Genomic DNA, 18294 nt, shown 5'->3' with positions numbered 1-18294 from the left:
GAATGCTAACAGAACCTTTTAAATCTTTCATTTCTAAAATTTTGTCGTGTTAAATGCTCATGCACAGAAACCTGAAAGCAAAACTTCCCAGGGACCTTAATGTCACAGAACAAATGGAACAAAATCCATGTACTGATATTTCTAGTTTCTCAAGTACCTGACAGCCCCTTCCTACCCCAAAACTTGGAATTTTGTGTTTATGACTACAGAAAGGAGAATTTGTTTTTGTTATGTGCAGGTAAAGTAAGCTCTTGGTGCATTATGTAACGTTTAAACTGGACGGGGATTTTGCCATGGAGATAATGAGAGACTTTGTATCTGATGTGCAATTTTTTTGTTTTGTTTTGTTTAGTGGGAGACTTTGATAAGATCTGGCGTGAGCACTGTGAGGATGAGGAAACGCTGTGTGAATATGCTGTGGCAATGAAAAACCTTGCAGATAATCACTGGGCAAAAACTTGTGAAGGGGAAGGCCGAATTGAATGGTGTTGCAGGTAAATAATGTATTTGAAACATGCAATTGCACGCTTTTACTTGCAATTATTTATAATGCAAAGCTTAATTGTTTTTTACTTTTTGCCAATATTTAACATTTGTCCTATAGCATATTAATAATTTATTGCTTTCTTAAAGAAATACCTTCTTAGTATTCCAGCTTACTAAGGAAATAGCTTTTTAAGTGTTTTGTTATTAGGTGATCCTTTTTTGAAGTATTTTCAGCAAACTATTTTTTCTCAAATACTGAAGCTGTTTGCAGATAAATCTATGAAGTAATTTTCCATGCTTCTGAACCTAAGCTGAATAAATGCAATGAGTGTAACTGAAGTTTAATTTTCAGGGGTTTGGTTTGTTTTGTACATATAATAGTGTTTGATCTCTACATGCAGATCTCTGGTGCTTAATTTTCAGTTCTTAATCTCCTGTGACAGATTTTAACCCCTGTGAAAATTGTTTTAAATGTGTTTGAAACTCTAAAATTCCTATTAGTCATAAACATCCAGTTTTTGTTGGGCTATCTGAATCGTCAAGTCATGAAATGAGGTCATTCAGAATTCCTGCATACACTTGGCATCCAAGACATACCACAGTATCTGTACAGCAGAATAAAACAAAATGCTGCTGAGATTTAAATGGGAAGAGAATGTATCAATGGTCTTGCCATTGGGAAGGAAATGACTTCAGAAAACCAGAAAGTAATCTGGTGTGCCAGTCTGTAGCTCCTGCAGGTGAGTGTTGCAAAGTGCTGAGCAAAGAGCAGTAGATGTGGTATTGCTAAATTTAAATTCTCTTGAGCCCATGAAACAAAAAAGAGAAGAGGGAATTGACTGTGAGACTGTTGATCTTGGTGGCAGCTTAAGCTCTTCTGTGGCTTCTGGAGATGGAGCAAGGAATAATAAGCTGAGGTTTTTTCCCTGTGATAGACTGGTAAATATTTGAAAACCATTCCTTTACTTGCCAATGTTTTATTCTTTAGCTTAGAAAAAGAAGCCATAGCTAAGTGTTTCTTTCTAGACACCTTTGTGGACTGCTTTGTGTATCTGTATCCCAATTACATGAGAGGTGTCTCAGTTATAAAGAACTAAGCCCAAAAATGGACTGAGGGTTTCAATGGCTTTGCAGGGATAAATCAAATAGATTTTATTGAGATTGTAGTAGACTCTCATTATGCTATTGACTTTGTTTGGTGGGGGTTTGATATTTTGTTGGTTTTGGGTCTTGTTTGGCTTTTTTTTGTTTTGTTCTTTTGTTTGTGTGCTTGTATGGTTTTTTTGTAATTGGCATGGCACTGACTTTTGCTCCTTTGTGATCCCCTGCTGCCTATTTCTGTGTTCCAGGCTTCCTGAGTTGCTAGTTGTTTACTTGTATTTGTGCTATTCTTTACTTCTGTGGAAATGCTGGTACTTATATTTCTCTTTACTACATTACACTCCCTTGAATCATATTGAATTCTAATAGTGCAGTTTCTTGCAGCATCTTCCTCCCACCCTGCCCTGATTTGGCATCACTCTCAGATCATTTATGAGGAACTGGAACTAACCCACAGTTCAGGTTATCTGTAAAAAAATTAGTTGTACTGGACCCAGGGCATATTCCATTGAACATTGCTTGGTATTTTCTTACAATTTGATTGTCAGCTAATATTTGAAACATTTTAAATAGAGCTGTGTGTTACTTTTTATTTCAGCTAAGCAGTAAGCATATAGCTTGTGGCAAGTTTGTCCATTATCCTGTAGGACAGGATAATGTTTCTTGTGGACAGTGATGACATATATATAGAAGGTTTTGGGGCTCCCACTTGGTTTGTGTTATAGATCACTTACAAAGTAAACATTGAAGTAAATGTCCAATTTGGGCTTTGCAGCCTAAGCTCATATTAAGAAGAAAATCCACCCACTAAGAGATGCTAAAATGCTTTGTCTTGGTATAAAGCTTCAGATAAAGCGCAATAGCTTTTCAGTTTGCAAACTCAAGGGATTGGGAGTCGTTACATTAGTAGAAAAAGAGAGAGTTCTTTTAATTTCTCAGATTATACAGAGGCCTGGATTGCTAAATACCAGAATATATCAGATTGACTTTGTTCTGCAATTTTTTGTTCCCTCTGACGGGGCCAAGGTGTGTGCCACACAGGCGGCAGGTCCCATTGCTGTGACTCCGCCTTGTGCCCGGGTGCAGAATTGCATGCAAGAGAGCTTGGCCTGAGACTTAGGCGAAAGCTTTTGCTCAGTGCTTATTACTATGTTACCATGACAGCAGGAAGGTAGCTGTTTCATATTAGATGAATTTTAATTTGTGAGTGGAGTGCTGAAAATAGATTGGAAGCACCCGTGTATGTCTCCTGAAGAAAGAAGAGACTGCGTTTTGTTTTAACTTGAAGGACGATCTTTTCAGTGATCTGAAACGGAGAAGTGTTTTTTCCACTAGTTAAAAGGAAAAAAAAGTACAAAAGACTTTGAGTTTTTGTTCTTTCCTTCATTTTCCTTGTATTCTCCTAGGAACTGATTAAATAAATCAGATAGCATAGAATAATCACTAGAGAAGCTATGCATGCTTCTCAGGATCAAGAATAACAATTTTGTTTTTCTTTCAAAAGCCTTTTTGTTAAAGACACTGGGAAAAAAATCTGATATTAACTCTTAAACCGGATGACATAAAACTTACTGTTTTACTTCTTCATTAGTGTTGATTTAAAGAACATGTATCCAGGCTCCAGAAACTGTAAAAAATGGAAAGCAGTACCTGATAGACTGTGCTGGTGGCCATATGCTGAGTTGTATAGAGCCAATTTTGTTTGTTGTTTCAGGAACACATTACAGAACTTTTAAGTGGGGAGAGGGATGGGGGAAGAGGGGTTAAAACTTTATCTGCTTTCAGATCCACATTTGTGATCCCCTGAGTGGTGGTGTAAAAAGCCTGGGCAACACTCAGCTGTTTCTTCCTTCCTTCCTTCCTTTATATACATTTAGAAAATTGAAAGCGAGTAGCAAGTGATATTTGCAAATTAACACTTCTGTTTCTCTTTCATTTACACTACAACACAAAACTTAAAACATATTAGGGTAGTGTTTACTCTGAATAATTGTTGTAACTCTTTGATTTTTGCTGGCATAGATAGGCTGGTGAACCTTTGTACACACAATGAATGCCAGCCTGTTCTGGTTTTAGTTAGAACAGAGTAAGCCAGACCAGCAGGTTTGCTTCTTTCTGTTGCTTTTGCCTCAGTGTTAAGACTTGTGTTGACTTGACTGGTTTTTTTAAAGAGAAAAAAATAAAATCTTCTAATTATCATGACAAAACACTATCTAGACCTGCACTTTTTTAAAAAGTCTTTTGACTGTTTAATGAGTAAAGAAATACAGTTCTGATGAAATTAATGACAGGTGAGTACAGAACTGTTTGGAAACATTTGCCAAGAATAGATGTGAGAAGCTTATCTTAAAAATGTGATTTACTGAGAAGGATTCTGTCAGAGTGTGTTTCTGTATCCATAACTAATTAATACTTTTATTAGCAGTCTGCTAGAGTAAAGTGTATTTATTAAATTTGGAAATGAGACCAAAGAGAGAGGAACTGTCACTCTGAGAGCAGAATTAAAATTATTGCAGTTATAAACTATACTGGACATTATCTACTATATTAAATATCAGCTCTACAAATAAAGGCCAGGGAATAATTGATTGTGTCAATCTTTCAAAAAACTCTTTGGATTCTGAAGCAGGCCATAAACTGAATATGAAGTGGTCACGGGATGCTTTTGCAGTAGAGGCAAATATCATACTTAAGTGTGTTAATGAGATTGTCCACAAGATATGTAAAGTACTACTCTGACTTAATTTAGCATTGCTCTTAGCCAAAATACCACCTTGGCCACTGCATTTAAAAAATAACAAACAGCAGCTCAACTCCAAGAAAGATAAAGAAATTATCAAAAGCCTTCTATTTTTTCCACAAAAGCCTTGGTGTTCTTTTGTAGAAACTGGAGCTGTCTAGTCAAAAGAAGAGAAGGCCAAGTAATCTGTTAGAGGATCTTTGAGAATAACAGATCTCTGCTAGAACTGGAAAGCTGATCCTGTTTAATAGGAAGATTAAATGAAGGAGTGTTTGCAAGTCCCTTCCACACTGTTTTGCAGGTTTTTTTGATGATTGCAATTAGTTGAGCAATTCACTGCAAGGAGAATGGAACTGAGGAAGGTGGAAGAAACAGCAGGAGGGGAACCATTTTAAATGGGAAAGGACAATGTTCAGTGTTCACATTTATATATGACAGTCTTAACTTTTTGCTGTTAAACACATTGTTTGCTAATGATAGTAAATTGTGAGGAGCTGTTAACTCCCTTGAATGCAGATAGGCTCTCCAGAGAAACCTCAACAAATTAGAGGGCTGGGCAATCACAAACTATATGAATTTTAACAAACACAAGTGCCAGATTCTGCACCTGGGATGGGGCAACCCTGGATGTAAGGATGGACTGGGGAATGAAATACTGGAAAGCAGCACCGTAATGGGAGCTGGGGCTCCTGGTCGATGGCCAGTTGAATGTTTGATTAACAAATCATATGTATCATATTGGCTTTTTCTGACACTTTGTGTCCAACCCAAATGGCAGACTGCAGGGGAGTCAACTGGAACTGGTTATTTATCATTTGATATTTGAGATGCAGAAAATTAGTTTCACTGAGGAAATACAAAGATTTGATTTTTTTATTTCTTTTTTAAAGCAAAGACATTAACTTCACACTTCATCCAGAAACCTAATGTGTCACTCACCTAGGAAACTGAAACAGTTTAGACCTGAAATATTTATTTTGCAGCTTGTGTGAACTGTAGCAAGTGTCAGCTCAGATAGCATTTACATTGCACAATTCTTCACAAGCAGTTGTGTTAATTGTAGAGCTAATATTGTGTCATCACAGACTGAATGTTTGTCAGTTAAAAATGGAGCTGTGTCAGATTTTAGAATTACAGATTCCTTCATTTTTGCTTTGTAGATAATTGAGATGCTCTGTTTCTTACTTGAGACAGTTGTTAAATGTAGAGTCTTTTATAACTGCAGACTCAAAACCAGGGTGATCAGTGATGGCTTTAATGGCTGTGAAGTTCAACATCTGGCTGCATCAGCACGTTACCTTGGGGTAAACTACAGAGTGCACTATTTCTGCTAGCTGCCAGTGCAGTGAGTGCCCGTGTGCTTGCTGCTGCCCCACAGGAAGTGTGGAGGTCACTTCTGCAGGAGGAGTACATGGGCAGCTCCTCTGAGAGCTCAGGAGCCAAAAGGGCAACAACATGCAGGAATCATGCCAGAATGACTGTGACATCAGAAAAGTGTAAAGGGAGGATAACCCTCAGTGGCTAGGAAGTGCAGTGTGATCTGAGGTTTTTTGTTGGGATTTGGTGGATTTGGCTGGGGTTCCTTGGTACCCTGTGGTACTGCACCAGTATGCAGACCCTGGGATCTGAACGTGAAGAATTGTATCCATTCTTGGGCCTTCCTGTGGCATTGGCCAGTTGTCCACCAGGGAAAATGAAAAAGTAGGAGATGCTTCTCTTTGTTGTTAACTTGGTAGTGTCTTATGTGCAAATGAGGAAGGTCTGTTATGAAAAATACAGAATTATGAGAACTCAGTTGACATGGTTAGAGGTAGAAAGATGGATGAAACACTCATTTGCATCAGTACCAAGAATGAGGAAGAAATGGCTTCTCAGTGACAAGATGAATTGGCACTTTACAAGTAGGTGGTTCTCCCATGCTCATACCAGCTTCTAGGGAATTAAAAGGTTGATAACATGAATAGTTGAGAAGAAAAAGAAAACATTCTTCCAAGCTTGAGAATTCTCTCATGTCTTGCATGTCAGAGCAACACTACTTAAACTGCTGTTGATTCTGGATGTTTTAAGATGCATAATGAGAATAGAGACTACAGGGTGCTAACAAAGTGGTGCAGTAGCTGATAAATGGACAAAAATTTTTTTCTTTTCAAGTTTCATTTCTTTGACTAATTGATACACAGAACTAAATAGTTCTAAATTGATCATATGCTTATAAATAAATAATACAATGTGTAAAATACACTTTAATTAGGATACCAGCAGTAATGCAAGTGTTTTTTTCTGGTGTTCTCATTTGTTTATTGATCTCCTTAAAATCTTTTTCCTGCTAAGTGACTGGCTTGTTATACTTAGTTTTAGAGTTGTTGTCTTTCCATATGTGCAGCCTCTAATGGGTGAAGTTGCTATAATTTTGCAGTCTGTATGTCTGGTAGTATTGCAACCTAGACTGAAGCATCTGTCTTATGAGGAAAGGCTGAGGGATTTGGGCCAGTTCAATCTCAAGAAGAGACAATGGAGAGGAGACCTCATCAATGTCTATCAATATCTGAAGGGAGGGTGGATCCAGGCTCTGCTTGGTCATGCCAGCCAGTGGGACAAAAGGCAACAGGCAGAAACTAATACACAGAAGTTCTACCTGAAACGGAGGAAGAAGTTCTTTGCTCTGCAGGTGACTGAGCACTGGAACAAACTGCACAGAAAGGTAGAATCTTCCTCACTGAAAATATTCCAGAACCCTCTGGATGCAGTCCTGTGCCATGTGCTCTGGGATGACACTAATTGAGCAGGAAGCTTGGATCAGATGACCCTCTGAGGTCCCTTCTAACCTGACCCATTCTGTGATTACACAGAATTTCTGACTCAAGGCACTTCTTTCCTACCTATCTTGGGGTAAAGTTATTTCTAACTGTGCCTGTTTGTGTATGTTTCCATCTAAGAAACTCAGTGCCACTCCAATGACTTTTTTTTTTTGTTGTCCTTCACATCTTATGTGATGAAGAGACTGGGTAATTTGATGTCTAAAGTATCACCAAACCTTAGATTAGCCGTGTGTATTCCAAGTCTTTGTCACTATTTGTGATTTAAATGCACCATTTTACCAATGTGTCCATCCTTAAATCTTTGATGTGGAGTGTCATTATCTTGTTCCTGCTTTGTATAAGATATTATTAAACTACAATTGAATTTACTTTTTGTGGAATGTTCCTTCAAACTTCTGCAGTTTTGGTAGAGGAAAATGGTGTGAATTTCAAGAAAGCACCATAAAAATGAGTTGTTCACAAAAGATTATTCAAACAAGGGTTATTTCTGTTGAAATTTTCTTGCAAATACTTGGATGGCAGATTTAATTTATATGAATTGTGCAGGGTGAATCTGGCTTTTAAATTTCACAGCAACAATTTTTTCCAGTTATATTTTGTGGATGAAATTCAGTTTTCTCAAACACAGTGCTTGCTTCTCATTCACTAATGCTGACTACTGATTGAAGAACACAAGTGCTGTTTAACTTCTTTTGTAACATTAATTTCTTTAAACTGGCTAATATTTCTGTTCAAGCATGATTAATTATTTTGTTCTAGTTCCTATAAGAAGAATGAGTAAATATGGGGAAAAACTGAAAGCTAAAATAAGTCTTTGACAGGAATACAGCTGCTGTCTGTTACTTTAAAAATGTCCAGTCAAACTCAATTAAAATGAAAATGTAAGTTTGTGCATAAATCTGGATTAGGTTTCTTTTCCCCTAGTTTATGTGCCAGCAAGAAACACATTTCAAAACCTTGTGTTGACAGGGAGCTAGTTCATAACTCTTTGCACTGTACTGGAGAACTGAGCTGAAGTTTACCTTCTGTGATGTTCTGACAAGAATTCTGCTGTCTTACTCTAAATGTCTATCCAGATAAAAAAAAAACTTAAATGTATACTCAGCTGTGACTTATGGCATAATTTGGGGGGAAAAAACCCACCAACCCACCACTCATACTGTTGGATGTATCACATCTTTTTTTAAAGTTGATTTACCAAATTTGAAATAAAACTCAAATTTGTTTAAAAGTTGACAGCACTTGATCTCTTAACCCTCTGGTATGTATCTTAGCTGTAATAGTGACTAACAAGAGCATTCAGTTTTCCTGGGGAATTTTTCTTTTTGTCTTTTCAGTGTCTGCCGAGAATATTTTCAGAATGGTGGAAAAAGAAAAGCACTTGAGAAAGATGAAAAAAGAGCACTTCTTGCTTCTAAAACCACTCCAGCTTTAAATGTTCCTCAGACTCCCAAGATTGAAGATCCTTTGCCAAACTTTGGCTTGACAAATCATGAAGCTGTGACAGAAGAGTAAGTTTTACATGTTTTGACTTTTTTTCCCCTTTTTTGAGTGTTAAAACTTACCCTGATGTCCTTTCCCCAGAACATGTTCGATCAGTCTGATTTATTTTTAATAGCTAAGAAAGGCAATTTTCATGTGAATATATACATTTCAAGAGCTGTTTATGTTTTATGGCATTTTGGTGAATGCCATAAAAAATTGCTTGAGAATGACAACTTAGTCATCTTCATTTTAGTGCTAAAGCAATTTCACTTTAGTATGTCATTGGTGTGCAGTGCAATTTGTATTAAACCTTGAGGTGAAATAAGGGAGATGTTAATTAAGTTAGAATCTAATGGCTGTTCAGCACTGTTGAAAAGTCAATTGCTTATGTAAGTACTAAGTGCCAAATGTAAATATCAGAGTACTTAAAACTTTCTCTTCATAAATAATTGCAGAGAAACTCTTGATTCCAATTACACACTTCAAAAGCAATTTGGAATTACAACCCTTAACTTTTAATGTACTAGCTTTCTGATGACTGGCTCTGCAGAACTTGTAGTATCCTTGAGGTATTTTCCAAACAACAGTTTTAATTTTGTTTGTGACCTTCACTCAAGCAAGAATTTTATTTTTGGTATCCAAGACCAACTTTATTATTTCTGAAGTCCCACCCTCCGTTTTTTTTCCTAAATAATGTGTCATGTTTGTGACTATTCATGTGTGATGGAAAAAAATTCATATTTTGCAAGTAGAGTGAAATAATGAATGCATAAGCATAGAATCTATAAAAGTTATACTTATTAATTGTTTAATATTCTTTATAGTTTAGTTCTTAGAACTTCCTGCAGTAGTGTTTTTTCTATTGTGTAAAGAGATTTTTTCCTTTATTGTAGCATGTCTGCTGTGATCAGCACTTACTTCAAGCTAGGTGTAGGATAAGTTAGGGAAAGAATGACATGTTACTAAATGTTATTAGTAGCTATGTCTGTCCTTAGGAGCTGGTGTCTTCTGTGTCTCTCATGTTTGTTTAAATCAATAGGTTTGATGATCATATTTACTTTAAAGCTTTCTAGCAGTGGGAGGCATTGTCAGGATAAAGCATTGGTTCTCTCTTTGCATCTCTTTGGTCTCTCTTTGATCTCTGTCTCCATACTTTCTGCAGGTAATAGTGGCTGTTGCAGAGCTAACTTCACCTGCTTTCTTGCTACCAGTTGTTTGTTGCCTTCCCTTTTGTTATAATGTGTACAGAAAGGAGTTAATAGAGAAGTTTTATAAATTATTTTAAAGTATTTGTTAGTATAGTGAGTACTGATGATTTTTATTTTCATTCTCAGAAGTTTAAAAATATACACACCTCGTAAGACATACCTGGCAAAGGCAGGTTTTATAATATCTACCTGAGTAAGCTACAAATGGTAGTAAGTTCTTAGTAGCCATATAGACCTTGAACAACAAGGCATAACTGGTCTAAGTTACTGCCCAGAGAAATCAAAATTCCTTTTTTTTTTTTTCTTGATGCCTTGCAGAAGAAATTACAGAGTTTATCAGAAAGAAAATGGATTGTGTATTACATAAAACAGAGATCTCTCCTGAAATGCTTTAGCATGTAGCTTCACTGCTCTGTAGTGAAGTCTGAAAGTTGGTACAGGGGATACGGGGAACCCACACAGTGTTCAAACACTGTCACTCCATTCTGGTCATGTAGCACTACAACAGTGTGGGGTTGTCTGTCGGTATGACTAAGCCTGTGACTCTTTGTTTTACTCTGGTAGGTGTGAAGACAATAATTCTGTTCATCCCACATATAATCCTCTCTCAAGTAATTTATAAATATATATAAATAAGGCCGTTTTTGTAAATAGGAAGACAGAATGCATCATAGTGATCTTTTCTCTGTACCATAGGTGAAGTGACTGTCCTGGAAATTAGAGGCTTCTGGGATTTGCTGCTGCATTTCAATCTGTATGAGTATTTCATTGAACACTTTAAAGGGAACATGTTTAGATCTCTAGAGGCTCTCTCTTTTTCATGGGAAGTCCTCTCTGCACCGTAGTATCCAGTTTCCTCTTGTTATACTTCCTGTGGTCCCATGTGTCCATTGATTTGATGATACCATATTAGACGCTCATATATAATGTAAGCATTCATGCAGGCATACATTTTTGTGTTTGAGTGAGGAGGGATCTGCCATTAGTGCCTCCATTTGCTAGACAAGGAGATACACTGGTCTGAGAAACCACAAACTACCCTTATGTGGGAAAAGATCTCTGATTTGACTTCCAACCATGTTTGTGATTTATGGCTACTAGGATCTGCCTACACAGTATCCAAATTCCTGTTCCAAGTCTGGAAAAATTGTTGCTTTCATCTTCATTCTGTACACTCGCTCAGTACTGTTTGACTTAGGAGGCAGCTTGGTAATGTTTGCAGCTTTAGCTTAAAGGTAATTATTGCACTCTTTGCCTTGGTCATGGTGGTATTTTGAGAGAAGTGTGCCCTGGATATCTTCTGTTCTATGCAAAAGCAAAATGTTTAAATTTGCCATTATTTTGCCAAATGCAACAAGATGTTTTATCTTGCTTTTCCAACATCCTCTCTCTGGTAGGTTACTGGGAATCTAGAAGGAGCCCAGATCTCTTACTGCTGCTTAGAGGCTTTTCTTTCCTTTCTGCTTTGTTGTTGCTATGAGTATAGCCATGGCTTGGTTTTACTGCATTGGCCCTGCACCTCTGTTTCTGAAAGTTTTTTGCAGTTATCTGTCTCTCCAGGGCTGAGCCTTTCCCAGAAACATGACAAGTTACATTTTGGAGATGCCAGTTGGTTTTGGCTACAGAAACTTGAAGCAAAAAACATTTTATTTTTGAAATGTTATTAGCATTCTCATCTTTGTGAAGTCCCTGTGAAAGCTGACTTTGTTTGCCTCTGTTAATGGATTTTGGATATTCCAAGATGTTACAAATCATCATGGAATTTTTTTAGATTGCAACCCTGTAAATGGTGCTGTTTATGTAGTTGTTGTCTGTTTCCCTTTTCAACTCATGAAACTTTAATTCTGGTGTCTAGTGTGACTTCAAAATCAGTAAATACTACAAAAAGTTAAGTGAGAACCCAAAACATTATGAGAGTCTGTCTAGTAGACACACAATTTGCCACTTTATTTACTTGCTACAAGTGCAAAAGTGCATAGTTATTGCACCTTCTCTGAACAAAACTCTTCTGCTTGAGGGCCACCTGCTTTTATTGATGGATCTTGGTTCTTCAGGTAACTCAGCAATTGAAGTAAGGCATTCACTTCTATCACTCACTACTGTGGTGTTCCCTGAGAATCTTTTGTATTAATTACCTGAAATTGTAACTCAGAATACAGCTTTAAAAGTTACATTTGATAAAACTTAATTCTCACTGCTTCTTAGGTTCCTTCACTCCCTGGGGAAGATCAGATTACTTGATGTTGGTAGCTGCTTTAATCCATTTCTGAAGTTTGAAGAATTTCTGACAGTTGGCATAGACATTGTTCCAGCTGTTGAGGTATGTAATGTTTGCTGTATTTAGTATAAACTTGATCCTCAAATTTGTGGAATGCCTCAAAATAACTCTAAAAGAGTATGTTTAATACTTACACACTTTTTAAATATTTGCTTTAGTAGGAACTAAACACTACATCCTTTTCCATGAACAGGCTCTAAAGTCCTAGTTGTGTTTTCTTTTAAAAATACAATTTTTTTCCCAGAACCATGCCTTTATAATGGCATTATTAATCTTTAAAATCTGAAAATTTTAGTAGCCATCTTTTAACGATATTTCAGATGAATCCTTGGATCTTAAAAGGTATAAATAACAATTAAGTAGGCTTGTGCTTAGGCAAGAGCTTCTCAGAAGCTGCATTCACTGACAGAAGGAAGTGATCAGTGACTGTATTTGGCGAGTTTTTCTGGGGAGATTTAGTATTCAGACGTGCACTATAAGGGAGCATTTATGTTTATTGCTAGAAATATTTTTGAGCTTCCAAAATCCAGAGGACAAATTTATCAGCATATTTGGGGTAAATTACTTCATTTTCCCTAGGCAGTAAGGTTCTCAAATGCCTGAATTCTGCTGTAATCATATCTTCTTTCTGTCTTTTGCTCTTGACCCAACTTCTGTCAGCACTAATTGCATTTATCAACCATGCAAAAGGATAAAGTGGAATAAATATTTTTAAAAAAGACACAGAAATACATTTCTGAGAAAAAACAGAAAAGCATTTGACTATACACACCTTGACTACTTCCAGTTAAAAATCAGGCTCTATTAAAATCTGTGGCCTAAGGTAACCTTCTTTAGAAGTGGAGACGTGAAAAGAAGTGTACAGGTGAAAAAATACAGTTAACTGGAAAGTAATGTTCTCTTATTTGTTGCAGTGTGATTTACATGCTAAATGCCTGGTAGTTTGTTGTTGTTGCCATATTTAGTCCATTAACACCTCATTTGTATTTTTACATATATGCTGAGAGATACTGAAAGATTCTTTAAAAATTTGAGCCTGATAAATTGCTTTCAAAAGCAATTCAATGTTAGTTCTGTCTAAAACACAAACTTTGAGTAGATTTTGTCTTGCCTAATTTGAAACACAGGCATCATGATTACTTTCCACCACTTTGGAGGCTGTAGCACTGTAAAGGGCTGTTGGGCATGACACAGGAGGTAAAAAAGACACATGCCACTGAAATGGGAGCCTGTGGCATTTAAAATGGTAATGCATGGCAAGTGAATTTCTAGCTATGATACACAGATCCTCAGTGTCTACATCTCAGGTTCTAAGTTCTAATTACAGTCAGTGAAGATCTACTAGAAATAGCCAAACCTAAATATCTGCTGTTCTTTGATGGTGAGGTGAATTGGGTCACTGTGTATTGACTAATTCTCCAGTGACTATAATGGCAGGTACCTAACATTATATGAGTTGAACCTAAACATTATTTTTTGAGTATGCCTGTTTAATATTTTTCTGTCTACTAGTCTGTTGTTCTGCTTTCCTAAGAAAGCTACATGTCTTCTCATGAAAATCGATTTAAATGTGCAGTGACCAAAACCTTTATTGGGAGAAGTCCTGAAAAAGTAACTTCCACTCTTAAAAGTGGAATTAATGGAGGAACATATGCAATTTCTGTGTACTAACCAGTTCTTTAGATTCTCTCCCAGCAGAAGGGAACAATAAGATAATTGATTTCTGGTTGTCTGACATGGTTAGTACCACAGCTTCATGGGAGGAGCTCCCAGAGTGCTAATGTGCAAGTGGTGACACACATGCTTGCTCTGGGCCTGTCTCAGGGCACCAACATCTTTGATTATCTTGGATCCTTTGGTTTGCTCAGGGCACCTTGAAGCCTGGCTAGCAAGTGTTCTTGGAGGGACAGGGAGTAGAGTGTGAGCAGTCAAATGCATCTGCTAGAATAAGCTTCGTCCTACCTCCAAAACAGAATTAATGAGCCCTGATGTACTGAAGATGACTCCTCTTTGAGCTGCATCAGCACCATAACCTTCTGAATAAATTTATCTCTTAAGGCCAGAAGTTGCCTGGGCTGATTTAAGGGTTTTGGAATAACAACCAGAAGTTAATTATGGTAGTTAATGTCATCTCCTGACTTGAAAAAATTATTTTGAGAAGTTGTGGTAAAAGCTGAAAAGAAAATAAACTGGTAAAAATTTCTGATTTAGCAGATTTCTTAGGTGAGACCCTAAAGTATCTTCTAAAACAAATTGAAGCACAGAGGCTTCTTACAAAGCCAGTTTCTTAAATAATGTTGATCAGAGGGTTAAATAGTTCTTTCCTTAATAAAAAAATGTCATCCACCTTCATATAGAAATGCTTTGGATATAGACTAAGTAGCTGAGTAATACTTGAATTAATTTGGAGGAATAAGAAGGATATAATTGTGGAAATACAAGGAAGGGAACTGAAATGTGAGTTACGTAACTAAAGGATAAATGTCTTCAAAAGTTTTAGAATCTCTGTTTCACATACAGAGAATGCAAACTGTTGAATATGGAAATATATTTCCATTGATGGGTTTTGAGAGAGAGGGAAAATGCTTACCAAGTAAAGATTAATATTTTCTTTAGTTAAGCAGCATGCACTCACTTTCTGGTGTCCTGGGGTAAAGTACACTGAGGGAAACATGCATTATTAGATGGTAGGAGGATAGAAACTGAGACTGGCGTGTGCAGCAGATGCTGTCTTGGAGTAAATATAGTCTGAGACAAAAAAAAAAAGTAAAAAAGAGGTGGAAGGGTACTGGAGTTAAAAATTAGAATATATATATCGATACTTGAGGGTCCCTTCCAACTCAGAATATTGTGTGAAATATCTGTGCAAATTATCCACATAAGTAGGTTTGTGTTCTTAAATGTCAGTACATGCACTGATAACTATTCTTTTAGTGTCTGTGAGGACTTAAACATTAGTTCAAGACTTGCATATCAAAAGTTCAGTAGCAGATTTGTCCTAAGTTGATTTACAGATTCCACTTGAAACATACCTTAGTCCTGAAATTGTCTTTAACATTATTTCTGCATTACTAATTTGTGTTTCTCCTCTACTCAGAAATACTTGCAGCCTAAATTGGTTTTTTTCAACTGTATATGTGTGACCATTAACTTTTTAACTCTTTAAGTAAAGTTAGTAAAATTTACTCTTGAGTAAAGTTAGCACGTCACTCTGAACAATCAGTTTTAAGGGAATAATTTATTTTTCTGTGGATTTTGGTTGTATTTGCTCTTTAAACTAACCTTGATATTTGGTTTTCTGTTTTTGTCACTCCACCAGAGCGTATACAAATGTGACTTCCTAAATCTTCAAATTCAGCAACCTCTTCAACTGGCACAAGATGCTATAGATGCCTTTCTTAAGCAACTGAAAAATCCCATTGATTCTCTACCTGGAGAACTGTTCCACGTTGTCGTTTTCTCACTCCTTCTTTCTTACTTTCCATCACCCTATCAACGATGGATATGCTGCAAGAAGGCACATGAACTTCTGGTATTAAATGGCTTATTGCTTGTAATAACTCCTGATTCATCTCATCAGAATCGCCGGGCCATGATGATGAAAAGCTGGAAAATTGCCATAGAGTCCTTGGGTTTTAAACGCTTCAAGTATTCCAAGTTTTCTCACATGCACCTGATGGCATTTAGGAAAACTTCCCTGCAAACAACAAGTGACTTAGTTAGCAGGAACTACCCAGGGATGTTGTATATCCCACAGGATTTCAACAGTATAGAGGATGAGGAGTACTCCAGCACTGCCTGCTACGTTCGCTCAGACACAGAGGATGAACAGCTAGCTTACGGTTTTATGGAGCTGCCTGATGCTCCCTATGACTCAGACTCTGGAGAAAGCCAGTCTAGTTCTATTCCTTTCTATGAGCTAGAAGATCCTATATTGCTTCTGAGTTAATGTAGTCGTTGAAATGCCCTTTCACTCAAACTTCTTGCTTAACTAATTTTGCTATACTAACGTGGGCTCAACACAGAAAAAATGGTTTGCATAAAGAAAATGCAAAGGTTTACAGAGTTTGCTATTTTTTTCTACTTTGAATTTTAAAATTTATTCTTGTATGAAAGTGAAAAAATACAAGTTTTATGCAAATGACTCATGTCATAGCATAAATTGCTGTTACTTTCTTTAGATTTGTATCACTATTTTTTTTTTCCAGAAAGGTACCATTCTTTTCTTTAGTGCTGTGAAGTGTGAATTCTATTTAATTTGTTAAATGTTGTTTCAGTATTTTAACTCAATGTGGTTGAGCTTAAGGCACTGGAGTTGGTGGGCTTCTGAGAAGTATATGTAGGAAGAAATAATTTGCACTTTAATTAAATGTGCAGATAGGTTAAGACACTTGATTGCAAATGTCCTTTCTTAATTATGGAACAAAACTTTTTTTCTTCCAAAATTTATTTCACTCTGGTTAAGCCTGGGCTGAAGAAACAATAATGCTTGCACATTTGACTTTATGTTTATTGCAGCCCTTGTGACGTGACACCAAAACACTGGAATATATGCATCCATAGTTCTACATACTGTGTAATTTCATTGCATAAATAGCAATTTCTGAAGAGGCTTTTCCCCCAGAGGAGTATGGTACGTCTAGACAATTATGTTTCACTTCAAAGCTGGAATATGTTTTGCAGTTTTATGAGTATACAAGCACTAATGTGTATCAGTATTTGCCCAGCTATGGTGTTCTGTATTCTTTTCCAACTGGGTTTTTTGGGGGACAGAGTGGGTTTTGTCTTTTTTTAAAAGTAAATTATTTATGCATTTTAAAAAGAAACAGCTTTTTCATGAACTGTCCTTATTTGTAGACCTAAGTTAGCCAGGGTCTACAAACTGATTTTGTAAGAAGGAACATAACTCTACAGGTTTTTCAAGGATACACATATTTGCATAAAGCCATGTAATTCAGACCACACACAAGAATTTAACACATGCTTTTTGTTTGCTTATTAGGACCCAGCTGACTTCTGTTCAGTTAAATAAAAACTCCATAGCTGACTGAAAATTGGTCTGCACTGTAAAGAGATTAAACATCCATTTTTACATCTATTAAGTTTTTAACTTGTGTAGTGAACCTGTGAATTTTTGCAGGAAAAATAAATTCTGTTCAGTGGTTAAAAAAGAGGATTCATTATTAGTTTAGCTTAGGTTTTCCTCCATTTAAAAATAATGGCCAGAATTTTCAGATTTGGATGTTAGGCTCTTAAATCTATATGTAAGTGCCTAGTTGTAAATGATTATAACTAGGTGCCAGATCATGATTTATTTTGGACTTCTGAAAATTGGTAAAAAAATACTAATACAGTTTCTCAGGCTATTATGATCTTACAAGATGAAATATCTTCCATTAAACTGCCACCTTTTATTTATAATATGAAAGTTGCTAGATAAATTGAAGTTGTAGTGTGGGGTTTACATTGCTACAAAAATGAAACTTACTCCTTCCATTGAAGTTTTGCACTGAATGTGTCACAGTTTGTCCTACCTGTTTTTCTTTTATAGTATTTCCTACATAGAGTAATCACATTGGTCCAGCTTACACTCAGTTGTGATCTGGACTGTGGTGCTGTATTTTTTAACATAAGCTTTTTGTCTCTTCTTAACTTTAAAGCATTCCCAAATTCCTAATTCAAATTTATTATTCAATCTGAATGATAGAGTTATACAAACCAAGCAATTATACTGTGATGTGTAAAAAGAAAAAAAGAATTAAGGTTAGACATACAAGAGTCATGGTTCACTTGCTATTTTTTGTTACAGAGAATACTTCTCTAATGAAGTACACAATGGCTTCAAAATTGGCTTTTAGTATTTTCATTCAAATGTTTGTCATTGAAAGCCTTTCTTCCCAATTAACCACTGGTTCCAGCAGTGCTCATGTTAAAATATTGCTGCTGTAAATTCAGCTCTTTATGGGAGGTTAGTAAGTGCATTCTTCAAAGTATACATAATATTTTAACTGATACTCTGTTAGAAACAGTACACCATCAAACATATGTTGGCATTGATTAGTGTAAATTGGTTTGTGATTCATACACCAAGAAGTGCAATTCAGATCAAGATTTACCCCCCCAAAATAGCTTAAATACTAAGGTTTAAAGTTTAATCCTTTTTGAGAGGTTGGTGAC

At 36.3% G+C, this 18294-nt stretch overlaps 1 protein-coding gene across 1 annotated transcript in view; it reads left to right on the top strand.

The window, feature by feature from the left end:
• BMT2 (base methyltransferase of 25S rRNA 2 homolog) overlaps positions 1-17595 on the top strand; it is a 29510-nt gene extending 11915 nt beyond the window's left edge. Inside the window, exons 2-5 of the mRNA XM_058023461.1 lie at positions 353-494; positions 8484-8657; positions 12045-12159; positions 15437-17595. Coding sequence (XP_057879444.1) covers positions 353-494; positions 8484-8657; positions 12045-12159; positions 15437-16066 — 1061 coding nt within the window. The 3' untranslated portion in view covers positions 16067-17595. The remainder of the gene's footprint in view (positions 1-352; positions 495-8483; positions 8658-12044; positions 12160-15436) is intronic.
• The last annotated feature ends 699 nt before the right edge of the window (positions 17596-18294 follow it).

Source organism: Melospiza georgiana, chromosome 4 (genome assembly GCF_028018845.1).
Source record: "Melospiza georgiana isolate bMelGeo1 chromosome 4, bMelGeo1.pri, whole genome shotgun sequence".
Classification (NCBI taxonomy): domain Eukaryota; kingdom Metazoa; phylum Chordata; class Aves; order Passeriformes; family Passerellidae; genus Melospiza; species Melospiza georgiana.
The sequence above is the reverse complement of the archived record's forward strand: the minus strand, read 5'-3'. Positions and strand labels throughout refer to the sequence as shown.